A 13,679-nucleotide genomic window follows, 5' to 3' on the forward strand; every position below is an offset into this window, starting at 1 on the left:
CAGCCTCTCATTTCATCTCCCCAGTACAGGGAAGCAAGTTTGTCTATCATTATGTCATTATGTTTGTCTATCAGTCTATCATTATATAATTTGGCTTGCTTTGGTTTCTGGCCACCATCCTATCTGCCTCCCGTTGGATGGGTTAGGTGTATGGCAGGTGTTTCTACACACTGGGGATCTCAGACCTCGTACGGTGTAACCACTCTTTTCCACTCCCCAATAGGTCTCCCCATTTCCCCCCAGATCCTAAGTGGGTCCAGCCTCTGATCAAGTCATCATTGGCTTCACTTGTAACCCTCTCCCCCTTGCTTCCTCTCTAGGTAGGTGTTATTTCCCTATTCTTCCAATCTCCTCCTTGGATTCTCCTTTTGGGTCCAGTAGGGGGCACATTCAATCAGGGCTCCGTACACTTGGAGGGCTGTTTTGGCATTGTATGCTGCCTTTTACCCTAACAGGTACATGGATACAATTATTTTAGCTTGAGCGCTAAATTAATTAGGTGACACTACTCCTAACCCAGATGTCAGAATGACAATTCACTGGATCTCTAAAAGTACTGTCATAAGCTATCAGCGAGTCTGGCATGGACGTGAGGGCCACTCTGGGAGGCTGTTGCTTGGTAGTCAATGTTTTTGTTGTGTGTATTCTGGCTGACTGACCGACAGTGACTGGTCTCCGGATTGTAAAGGAATCAGCTCAAATGTATGGGGAGAGGTTCATCACTACGTCACCGAAGAAGGCTTTAATCATGGCCGTGATGAGTCCTGGACATCATCCATTCACAGAGGAAGAGAGAGGGAGGAGCGAGAAAGGAGAGAGGCGTGAGAGCAAGTAGAGTAGAAAAAGAATGAGGAAAGGGAGGGCGATGTCGATAGGGGAGAGAGAGGAAGAGAGACTAAAACCCTAGCCAAGTGCACAATCTACACTCCACATCCATCTGCATGAACAGAGAGAAGAGAGAGAGAGAGAGAGAGAAAGAGAAAGAGAAAGAGAAAGAGAGAGAGAGAGAGAGAGAGAGAGAGAGAGAGAGAGAGAGAGAGAGAGAGAAAGAAAGAAAGAAAGAAAGAAAGAAAGAAAGAAAGAAAGAAAGAAAGAAAGAAAGAAAGAAAGAAAGAAAGAAAGAAAGAAAGAAAGAAAGAAAGAAAGAAAGAAAGAAAGAAAGAAAGAAAGAAAGAAGAGAAGAGAGAGAGAGAGAGAGAGAGGAGAGAGAGAGAGAGAGAGAGAGAGAGAGAGAGAGAGAGAGAACAAGGTCCGTTTTTACTTGGCATTAGTAAAGGCTGAATTACATGGTGTATTTCATCCCTGGCAGGCAACCTATTTTGTTTGAGAGAAGAGCAAATTAAAATAAAAAAATAATAGAGACTAACAACAAGTGAAGCCAGGAGCCCTATATGGGCCAGGGTGAAGATGAGGTGCATGTTTTCACTGGAGCTGCCACCAACATCTAGCTGGACACCGCTGCGTCCTGAGGCTCTGCAACAGTGTTTTGTAAGCATTGTTGTATTTGCCTACTCACACCCAGACGTATACTATAGTGTAGAAGGGAGTCATGAGGTGTGATTTAAAACTCAATCAATTAGGGAGTGGAGCCAGATCAACTGATGTCCGCTACTGAGTTTGGCAAAAATGAGTTTACGAGATAACTGAAGAGTGGAGAAACATTTCAGGCTCTGTTAGCTTGGCAATGAGACGTACTACACAGGGTTAGATTGTGCCAAATATTTCAATTATTATTATTATTATTTTTTTTAGTTTTTTTCCCTTTTCGAGTAATACACGATCAATTGAGTATAGCATGCGATCAATCAACCTGGATTTTTCTTTAAAATGCCCATCCCTAGTATCCACTCAGTATGAGAAAGCATGCAGCTGTATGGAGTTGGATGTAGGCCTACAGTATAAGGATTTCCTGAGTTCTTTTACCATTTAGTTTAGTTTATCCTTTATTTGCTAGGATTGACTGAGCATGTACTGTAGGACCAGCAGCACCCTTCTTAAAACTCATACAGTTACACACTTTCACCAGGGAGCTGCAGCTTCACTGGAGCAGACAGGGGTTAAATGCCTTGCTCAAGGGCACTTCAGCGGTAGCTGCTTGAGGGATGGGAAAGGGATTATTCATTCATGTGGCAGGGTTCTCTTTCACTCTACAAAAACTCCCACAAACATAGGCGTAGTTGAACAAAGTCTTGTTGGTGTTGTTTTATTTGCCGGGCCTCCCAAGGTGCAGAGGTGATATTATTTAAAAACAGTGACACAAGTGGAAATAACAAAGCAAAAATGCACTATACTTACACCTACAAAATGAGTTCCACAATAACTAAATAATAAAAAATAGAGGTACTCTGACATCACAGATCAGGGTGGCAAAATGATCACTGATAGCTACAGACTCCAAATGAACCATTCTGGTTGTCTGTAATTTATCAGTGACTTCAAATATGAAAGAAGAACAATGATATATATGACAGATTCTTAGATATGGATGACTCTCCATCCAAAAGAGATAGTAGTCTGGTGTGTGTTTGATTGATTGAAAACTTTATTAACATATTGCAGAATGGGTACAGTAACACAATTGTTAAGGGGATGCAGACCAGAGAAAGACTTTCGTCTTGTTTACATCAGGGTTTACATTCATCGTAACATTTATGACATACACGACATAAAGATAAACAGTACTGTTACATCCAAAGTTGTTAGTGTCCGTTATCAAGATGGCGGCAGAGTGAACCAACTTTTCTTCAGACAGACTTTGTTGCCAACGCTCCCAGTAATATTAAATGGAACATTTAATTCTGCGGCATCTGCCATCTAGACAGATTTGCTGAACCTCTTACCTGGCAATGGCCCTGGCCCTTTTAGGGACAATGTGCCCGCCAGCGGAACTCTGCACTTTTGCATTTTTTTATACAACATATTATAGATGGCACCTCGAATGCCACCTCACTCAACAAAATCCGTGCGAGTTACATGCCGATATGTCAGGCGTGCGACTTTGTAAACGTGAGTCAGATTACCACCCCGGACTCCAGAGGCTCTAGAACTGTCAATCATTCGCTGATAGTGAAGATTATTGGACAGGGTTGTAGCCAATGAGTGTAGCTTTCCAATGATACCCCACGTGGGGCTGTGCGAATCAGGGATCTAGGTGAGAATTGATGAGCGAAAACCTGAAGTGAAAAACACACGGAATGCATTGCAATTATGGATGTCCGATATTATCGGGCCAATATTGGCATTAAAATGTAATATCGGAAATGATCGCTATTGGTTTAAAAAAAAATATATATATATATATATATTTTTTTTTTTTTTTTTACATTTATTTAACCTTTATTTACCCAGGCAAGCAAGTAAGAACAAATTCTTATTTTATTTATTGTCAAAAGTATGCATAATGTTGTGTTAATTCCATAACAAGAGATATGTAATGTTAATTACCTGAAATTATTCAGTTTTTTTGGGGGGGAAACCCTGCATATATCGGTATCGGTTGATATCGGTATTAAATTAAGAGTTGGACAATATTGGTATATCGGATATCGGTAAAAAAGCCAATATCGAACATCCCTAATTGCAATGCAATGAGGAAATGGAATACTGGAGAACTTTTTTGTACACAGTTTACCAAAATCGCTCATAACCACCCATTTCTGAACGGATTTTTACGAAATTTGGACCTGTACTCCACTTCAGGCTATGGACCTGCAGTGTTTTGTCCTCAAAAACAAAAACTAAAATGGCCACTTTTCTGGGTGCCTGTTAATTCATTGAGCGCCCACATTCTTTTCCCATCTTTACTCAATGGCGCCAGCGTTATTGACCATTTTAGCAATGTTTTGGGGACCCATCGTGTGTTCTGTATTATAGCGAACCCCGAAAATGCTATCGTTACAAAAAGCATGGTTTATGTCCGGTAAAATACGACACTGTGGTATCAGTACAGAAACATGTTTCAGGTTAGGTAAAATAGACATAGAATATACCTTACCTTAGCAAGAAGGTACTCCAAAAAGAATAATCCAGTGATCCCATCGCCATCGCGATTACTCGTGTATATGTATACTTGTGTATACGGGAAACTATAGGTTTGAGGTGAGAACATCTGAGAGTGATTGCTCTGCAAGAACTCCTCCCCCTCATAGCGAGTCAGGACAGACAGGGATCAGGACAGACACTGTCTAAACTAAACTATCAGAGTTCAAAAGGTAGGCGATACTGCCACCTGGTGAGATTCGATCGTCATTGCAATTCCAACGTAGGCAGATTTGCCAGGGAGACCTAGGGAGCTCCGAATGAGTGTATAGAACGGGGATCAAAGGATCAAAACCCGAGAATTCTCGGGTATGGTGCTCAACTGCTGGCGGCGAAACGCAACTTTTCTCGGGTTTGGCGCAGAAAGGGTTAAGAGGTTAATGAACCAGTAGTTCCCCATCCAACCTCCTGTGTTCAGTTACAAGGTATACTATATATAACGAGCCTGTTCAAAGAGTAGAGTCATGGTAAAGTTACATTTACTGCTAGCCTGCTACACATTTATTTGACAAACCTCCATTTACTCCAGGTCACCAGAGTGCTCTGGGCTCTGGGACTGAAGCAGGCGATGCTTCCGTTTAGGTGGAGCATCTTCACTATCAAACACACTGTCATCCAGAGGCAGGCAGCCCACACTCAGAATGTCCCTGCCTGGGTAGGTGAAACAAACAAACAAACAAACAAACAAACAAACAAACAAACAAACAAACAAACACACACACACATTAATGCATGAAAATCACAAATTAAAATATAACATTAAAAGGGAACACCACCCAAATCAAGAATTCCAATACATATATAGAAATATATATTAGGGGTGTAACAGTACACAAAAACCACGGTTCGGTACGTTCCTCAAATTAATAATCGAATTGTAATTTTTTTTTATAAAATACATTAGATTGTGAAAATGTTAATTAGATTGTGAAAAAAAAGATTGTGTCTTCCTCTCAACTTCTCGCATGGGACTGAATGCGCTGCATGACGGATAGGAGACATGGAATGTCCCTTCCATTGAGCTGAAGAACGTGCCAGGAGTAACAACAACAACAACAACAACAACTGCATGGCATAATGGCAGAGTTCAGAACCCAACTCTGTCGCGAAGACAGTGACTTGCACTCTGAGCAGTCTAAATCTTTAATTGATTTTGATCAACTTGTGGAACCTCGAGACAAAGTTGTATGCAAGCTATATAAACTACAGCTGGCCTACCTTGATGACATTATAAGTTTGCTTTTTAGCACTCTAGTTTTTAGATTTGGGTGAGAGTTGTTCAAGGACGCTAACCTTGAACCATAGGAATAACATTGTGAATTATGAAAATGGGCATAGTGCTCCTTTAACTCTGCTACAGTATATCAGCAGTTATGTACTGTATGCCTATATGATCACAAAACTTCACAATTGTGAGGTCTTCTAGAGTCTTAAGCGTCTTCTACAGCTGCAGTGTATGTTCCTCTGCATGTTCTTCAGATATTTGGAACTGCATGGTAGTTGAGGTTTTTGATCCACGTTTTTGGAATAACTCTGTTTTGGTACACTACCAAAACCTAAATCTTAATTTGCACTGGAATGCTGACCCCAACTGTTGGTTAGGGTTAGTTAAAACTGTTGGTTAACGTTAGTTAGAACAGTTGGTTAGGGTTAGTTAGAACAGTTGGTTAGGGTTAGTTAGAACAGTTGGTTAATGTTAGTTAGAACAGTTGGTTAGGGTTAGTTAGAACAGTTGGTTAGGGTTAGTTAGAACTGTTGGTTAGGGTTAGTTAGAACTGTTAACGGTTATATGGATTCTTAAAGGGCTTCTTAGTCAGTGTCAGTTGAACCTTGGTGACCCCGCCCCTGAAGTCCATTGACCTACAGTATATCTGGAATAGAAATCTAACATTCCACACAAGCCCAGTCACACACAGGTATAGCTAGACATGTTAAACAAACAAGGACAAATACACAGACAGACAGAAAAGGCAGAGACAGACACACACATAGACAGAAAAGGCAGAGACACAGACAGCTGACCTGATTGTGAAATGAGTGAATATCACTTGACCACATTGGAGATACTTTAGTAAACTGGCAAAGCTGTGTGAAATAGTGCATTAGTAATGTCAATATGTTCATACTTGAATAATAATAATAATAATAATAATAATAATAATAATAATAATAATAATAATAATAATAATAATAATAATAATAATAATAATAATAATAATAATAATAACTTGGTTTTATATAGCGCCTTTCAAAAGACCCAAGGTCGCTTTACATAGAAAAAAAAACACAACATACAAAGTGGTAAATTAGGGGTTAAAGGCCAAGTTGAAGGTGGGTTTTGAGGAGTTTGAATTATATAAATATAATTTATTGTTTGTTATTACTTTGATAGGAAGCCTGACCTAAGGTCAATCTCAAGTTGTTGTTTTATTTGTTGTGTTATTGTTTGTGTATCTTAGTTACCCTGCTGACAACACATCAGTTTCCTTCCGTGGGAACCGATAAAGAACTTAACGTCTGTCTATTCTATCTATTAACAGTCTAATGAATGTAGATTAGAGCAACGCTGGGGCGTTGCGTTGCTCCTTATTAGTAAGACTAATAATTATACTAGTACAACATGTCGCTGTCCAGTAAAAGGCGTTTTCATCATGTTTGTTTGTTTCCATTCTCTCTTTCCTCTCTAGGCACTCACACCCTCAGAAAACTCAGACAGTCTCTCATTCCTAAAGTCATGCTTGCTCCCTCCCTCCCTCTCTCCCTCCCGCCCTCCCTCCTTTTTCTCTAAAGGGGCTTTCACAATGGGGAGTGGAGATCTGTGATGTGTCTAAATTATTAAAATATGTCTTGTTTGCCGACGACACAAGTTTGTATTGCTCTGGAAACAGATTGGAACAACTCCTGAATGTAGTGGAGAAGGAACTGAGATCACATAAATAAGTTGTCACTGAATCTAAGCAAAACAAACTATATCATTTTTGGCAATTGAAAAATTTATAATCAGGTTACCTTTATTTAGTTTATAAATGTTCTACTAATGTACATTGCTTTGTAAAAGAAGACCGAAATAAAATCATTCATTCATTCATCCATCCACACAGTGCTGCATCAACGTAAGACGTATGATGTATATCTTGCCAGTTAGGGTACCTCATGTATACTGCACCTGTGTATGCGGTTTACTTACATAGTAGTATATATTCAAATTCTAAGTGTTTTATTGCCCATATTTATAGTAATGTATAATATAACTGATAGGGCATACAGACCCCCATCTGCACCTTTGATTACACTGTTTACTTGCTCATATTCTTATATTCAGTTAAGAGTTAATTATATCATTTACACTGCTTATTTTTATCTATACTATAATTGTATTGCCTATATTTATGTCTTCTACTGTCTATTACCATGCCCATACCTGTACCTCCCCTCCCCCCTTCGCCCTGCTATGATGCCCACATTTCCCCCAAAGGGATCAATAAAGGAATATATTATCTTATGTCAAGTCAAGTCAAGAGTTTTATTTGTCACGGCATACAAGTATACAGTGAAATGCGGGGGGTCTTGCCCGCAATGATTGTGCATAGTACAATACAATAATACAATAATAAGAATCCAAGGGATGAGAATGCGACATTTGTGCAATAATACAAGTCATAAGAGTAAAGACATAGGTATATTATGTACATGAGTTTTTCAAAAGCATGGTAAGACATGCTAGGTCCTGTGATAGTGCAATACAGTGAATACACTGTTAGCTACGGATGGGGCACTGGGTCGTATGTACGCTACTATACATGCTTTACTATACAATCTACAGTTATACTATGTGTCCCTATGCTAGCTTGCTATCCATCTATTTACTATACAAGAACCACTCCTGTTTTTGTTTTTTTGTGTGACCATAGTGTGAGCGTGTGCAGCATATGTGTGTGTGTGTGTTCATGTTAAAGTGACTGCTAGTGTGTGAGCGTATACAGTGTGTGTGTTGTGTGTGTGCTCATGTGTGCTTATGTGTGGAGATTTCAGTGTTCAAGACTCTGATGGCCTGGGGGAAGAAGCTGAGCCGAAGTCTCTCTGTCCTAGTTGCTGGTGTTCGCAGGCGTTTGCCTGACCACAGCAGCTTGAACAGGCTGTTGTTGGGGTGGTGAGGGTCTTTCATTATTCTGCAGGCTCTGGATTTGCACCTCTTGTTATATAAGACATGCAGGGGTGGTAGTGCAATACCCATAGTACGCTCAGCTGAGCGTACCACTCTCTGTAGGGCCTTCTTGTCCTGTGCCGTGCTGTTTCCATACCAGGCAGTGATGTTTCCAGTCAAGATGCTTTCTACAGCTCCTGAGTAGAAGGACTGGAGTATCTTCCCTGATACTCTGAACTTCCTTAACTGTCTCAGGTGGTAGAGGCGCTGCTTCGCTTTCTTTACTACTGTGTCTATGTGTGTTGTCCATGTCAGGTCCTCTGAGATGTGGACCCCCAGGTACTTGAAGCTGCTCACCCTGTCCACGGTAGCCCTGTTTATCCTCAGTAGTGTGTGTGTCCCCTGCTGTGTTCTCCTAAAATCCACAATCAGCTCCTTGGTTTTACCAATGTTCAGGAGCAGGCTGTTGTCCTGGCACCAGCGTTCCAGTACCTCAACCTCCTCCCGGTATGCCTTCTCGTCGTTGTCAGAGATCAGCCCCACCACCACTGTGTCGTCCACAAACTTCACTATGGAGTTGGAGCTGAATTTGGCCACACAATCATGTGTGTATAGTGAATACAGCAGGGGGCTCAGGACACAGGCCTGGGGGGACCCGATACTCAGGGTGATGGTGTTGGAGGTCTGACCCCCCACCCTGACCGCCTGGGGCCTTTCACCCAGAAAGTCCAGTATCCAGGCGCTCAGAGCGGAGCTCAGACCCAGCTCGATCAGCTTGTCCACCAGTCTGGTGTGGTGTTGAACGCTGAGCTATAGTCAATGAACAACAGTCTCACATAGCCCCCCTTCTGGCAGTCTAGGTGAGAGAGGGTGCTGTGCAGTACTTGGGAGACAGCATCGTCAGTGGACCTGTTTGGCCTGTATGCAAATTGCATAGGGTCCATATCACTGGGGAGGGAGGCACAAACCAAATTCACAACAATACTCAACAACATGGCAACAACGCCCTACCCAAAGCTGTAAAGGAATGTGAATCACTACCCACTTTCAAAAACACTCTCAAAAAACACCTAAGGGAGACTGCAATTCGAAACTGGCCACTGTAAATGTCCGGACACAACCCCCTCCAATGTACAGTAAATTACCAAGTATGGTCATGTCAATATTCCAATGTACAGTTTTGTTTGTACAGTTGTACAGTGTACCCCACCCACCCCACTCCTACCCAACCCCCCCACCCACCCAACCACCTCCAATGTACAGTCCCCCCCCCCCACCTATCCAATCCAATGTACAGTTTCTACGTCAAATGTATATACTTTTTTTTCTGGACTCTTTTTGTATCACAAACAGTACTGTATTTGCAAATCTGGTATGTCATAAATGTATAGATGTAGCAGTACTGTCTATCTGTATGTCATGTATGTCATATATGTTACGATGAATTGAAAATGGGGGACCCTGATGTAAACAAGACGAAAGTCTTTCTCTGGTCTGCATCCCCTTAACAATTGTATGTATTGAGCTGTACTGTACTGTACCCATTCTGCAATCTGTTAATAAAGTTTTCAATCAATCAATCAATCAATCAATCAATCAATCAATCAATCCCTAAGAACCACCAGGGCTAAAAATCGCACTGAGCCATGGATGCACACTGAAATACTGGCCGCTATGAAAACCAGAGACAAAAAATTCTCTGAACTTCATAAAAGTCAGACAAAGCTTTCCAAAAGCTCAAACAGTGAACTCCAAGCCCACGTGGTTGAACAAAAAATTCAAAGAAACAAACTTAAGAAATGACGTAAACACCATGATCAAAATCGCAAAACAAAATTTCATCAATGACAAAACTGAGGAAAACAAAAACAAACCACGTGAACTTTGGAAATTACTCAATAATCAACTAGGCTGCAGTAAAAAACTTAAAACCAGATTCTCAAACATAAACATAAAGACGGACAACACGCTCATCACAGACAAGCTGGATGTAGCCAATTACTTAAACATCTTCTTCACAAACATAGCCACAACACTGGTAAACAAACTACCCTCCCACTCAAGGCATTATGGGGTAGAACACATAGTAGCATACTACAAAAACCTAGAGGTCCGCAAAGACGACTTCAAACTTGAAATGGTAACAACCGATGAGGTACTCAAAAAACTGAGCACCCTCCAACCTAACAAGGCCACTGGCCATGACAACATCCCATCCAAATTCCTCAGAGACTCAGCAACCGCCATCACCCCAGTCATCACACACATAATAAACCTCTCCATAAAACAGGGACACGTCCCCAAGGACTTAAAAATTGCGAGAGTGACCCATCTGCACAAAAAGGGCAGCAAATTAGACCCAGGCAACTACCGCCCTGTTTCTATTCTTACCTCCATCTCGAAAGTCATGGAGAAAATAGTCTACGAACAGGTCGAAAAGTACCTGGCGGAAAAAAATCGAATCTACGAATTCCAATCTGGCTTCAGAACATCCCACTCCACTGACACATGCCTTCTCTATTTGAACGACCACATCAAACAAGAGGTGGACACAGGCAAATACTGCGGCATGACACTGTCAATCACTCCATTCTGATTGACAAGCTAAAAGCAATTGGTTTTGATAGTTTATCAATGAGCTGGATGCAATCCTACCTGGAGGGGAGAGAACAGATGGTGGAGGTAAACGGTACTCTATCCTCCCCCCCCTCACAGTGAGCTGTGGTGTTCCACAAGGAAGCATACTAGGACCGCTACTGTTCCTAATTTATGCAAATTACATGCCGTCAGCTTGTGACTGCAACTTGTTCCTGTTTGCGGACGACTCAGCCCTGCTGGTCTCTGACAAGAACAAGTTGCAGGTTGAAAAAACCCTCAGCTCGGAACTAGGCAAAATCTGCATATGGCTCGCTGATAACAAACTATCATTACACATGGGCAAAACAGAGTCTGTAACTGAGGACCAATTGTAACTGAGGGGTACAATTCCCTGACTGTATTGTTAAGTATGGTATTATTAAACCACTACCTCTTGTACTTTAACTTCTGGCCATCCAGTACATGATATAGATATGATGAACACTTTCCCACCTGATGAAACGAAGTCCACACAAATGTACAAATCGAATATTTAATATAGCAAAGGGTATATACAACGTTCACTTGAGGACATTTATGATTTGAAATGCACTACAGCTCGGCATTCAATACCATAGTCCCCTCCATACTCATAGCCAAGCTCAGGGACCTGGGCTTGGGCTATGACCTCTGCCAGTGGGTCTTGGACTTCCTGACTGGCAGACCCCAGGTGGTGAGAGCAGGCAACTGCACCTCCTCATCCATCACCCTCAACATAGGGGCCCCCCAGGGCTGTGTTCTGAGTCCCCTCCTCTACTCCCTGTACACACACGACTGTGTGGCTCAGCGGAGTAGCAATACAATCGTCAAATTTGCTGACGACACAGTGGTGGTGGGCCTGATCTCTGCCAACGACGAGAGGGCCTACCTGGAAGAGGTCAAGGTCCTGGCGGGATGGTGCCAGGAAAACAGCCTCTCCCTGAACGTCAGCAAAACAAAGGAGATGATTGTGGACTTCAGGAGGTCGGGGGTCAAGGACTACAGCCCCCTCAGCATCGACGGGGCACCGGTTGAGAGAGTCAACAGCTTTAAGTACCTCGGAGCCTACATATCCGAGGACTTGACATGGACCACACACATTGACAGTGTTGTGAAGAAGGCACGACAACGCCTCTACTTCCTCAGGCGCCTAAGGAAGTTCCAAGTCAGCCAGAAGATCCTTAAGAACTTCTACTCATGTACAATAGAGAGCATCCTGACTGGCAACATCACCTCCTGGTTTGGGAATAGCACTGCACAAGACCGAAGCAGACTACAAAGAGTGACACGTTCAGCCGAACGCACAATTGGAGGGGGGCTCCCCACCCTCCAGAACATTTACTACAAGCGTTGCAAGGGCAAGGCTAAGAGAATCATTAAAGACTTCAGTCACCCGAACAACTGCCTCTTTGAACTGCTGCGGTCAGGCAAGCGATACCGGAGTCTCAAGGCGAGCACAGAAAGACTCAGAAGAAGCTTCTATCCCCAGGCCATCAGGCTGCTAAACGAACAATGAATGAACACTACACAACAACAACCACCAAACGCACATAGCACACACATCCACACGCACACACTCACTTTAAACAAACACACTGTAGCACCCACTCCACACACTTTATAGCACACACCCACTTTAAACAAACACACTGTAGCACCCACTCCCCACACTTTATATTTATGGATGAAGGATTGCACTACAACTCGTACACCTTACTGTAAATTGTACCTAAAATTGTACCTCATCCCATTTCTGCTTTGCACTAGATAGTACTGTACATTAGTACACTGCATAGTATTGTGTATTGTATATTATATGGTAACTCAGAACATTGTACATATGTCTATACCGAACACTGTGACCTCATTTTTCTTCTTCTAAATTCATGCTATATTATGTTATTATGTTATTTGATACTATCTTGTCTAGCACAGTCTCTGGAGCGTAACAGTAAGAAGCATTTTGTATGAAAGTATTCTGTACTTCTGTATGACAACTATTAAAGAACTTGAACTTGAACTTGAACTTGTATGTCAAATGAGTATTCGTAGGTAAATCAACATTGAATGTCCAATCTCTGATTACGCAGGGAGTAAGTATACAACCCGGTTCGTTAGGGAACTATAGCGATGGTACTTAAATGATTATAGCTGGATACACTAAGGGGGGGGGGGGTCCCGCTGGTTGTAAGACAGTAGGAGGGGGGGTTAGAAGAGCCGCTGGCGGTATCCCATCTGGCCGACGATTTCTTGGGAGAATTCAAAGTCTTGAACACGGTGCCCACAGAACCTCGGTCCGCAGATGAATACAGCTGGACCCTCTGGTGGACGGTAGCTGCCGGTCCACAACGGAGAGACGTGAGGCGACCTCACTGGTGTAGAGCGCCATCTCACCTGGAGTCCTCTCCGGGGGGTAGTTCCAACACTCAGCAGTGTTGGCCGTTATCCATGGAATAATCAAAGCACCCAAAGCATAATCCAAGCCGTGGAAGGCTCGCCGTCGTCCGGGTAAAGTAATCCAATGTACAGGTCTCCTCGTCCTGGCCCGGAGCTCCTCGGATGCAAGCACCACTAGTGGTCTGCCCAGCCTGGTTAAGACTCCAGATAACGTCAGGAACGATGGGGGTACTGATAACTTTATAACTCTAACCGAACGATGCACCATACATAATAGACTATTATTAGCTTAATAGAAATACGTCCAACTCGACGGTATAGTGCCAAACTATGACAATTCAACTATTAATCCACACGATATCTCAATGCCTATTCTGAGGCCAAGTAGGCCTTACTGCACCACACGTGCGTCGTGGGTGAGGCTTCGCGTCTGTTACTCGGTTGGAGGGTAAAGAACTAATGGACTAAAAGAAAGTTCTACTTT

At 42.5% G+C, this 13,679-nt stretch overlaps 1 protein-coding gene across 2 annotated transcripts in view; it reads right to left on the reverse strand.

Annotated features, from left to right (window-relative positions):
• LOC311230498 (DNA repair protein XRCC4-like) overlaps positions 1-13,679 on the reverse strand; it is a 150,938-nt gene that overhangs the window by 24,761 nt on the left and 112,498 nt on the right. For both annotated transcript variants that reach the window (XM_084316787.1, XM_084316788.1), the window contains exon 7: positions 4,553-4,689. In XM_084316787.1, the coding sequence (XP_084172913.1) occupies positions 4,559-4,689 (131 nt within the window). In that variant the 3' untranslated portion in view covers positions 4,553-4,558. The remainder of the gene's footprint in view (positions 1-4,552; positions 4,690-13,679) is intronic.

The sequence above is a fragment of the Notolepis coatsorum genome (genome assembly GCF_963971535.1).
Source record: "Notolepis coatsorum genome assembly, chromosome: 1".
Taxonomy (NCBI): domain Eukaryota; kingdom Metazoa; phylum Chordata; class Actinopteri; order Aulopiformes; family Paralepididae; genus Notolepis; species Notolepis coatsorum.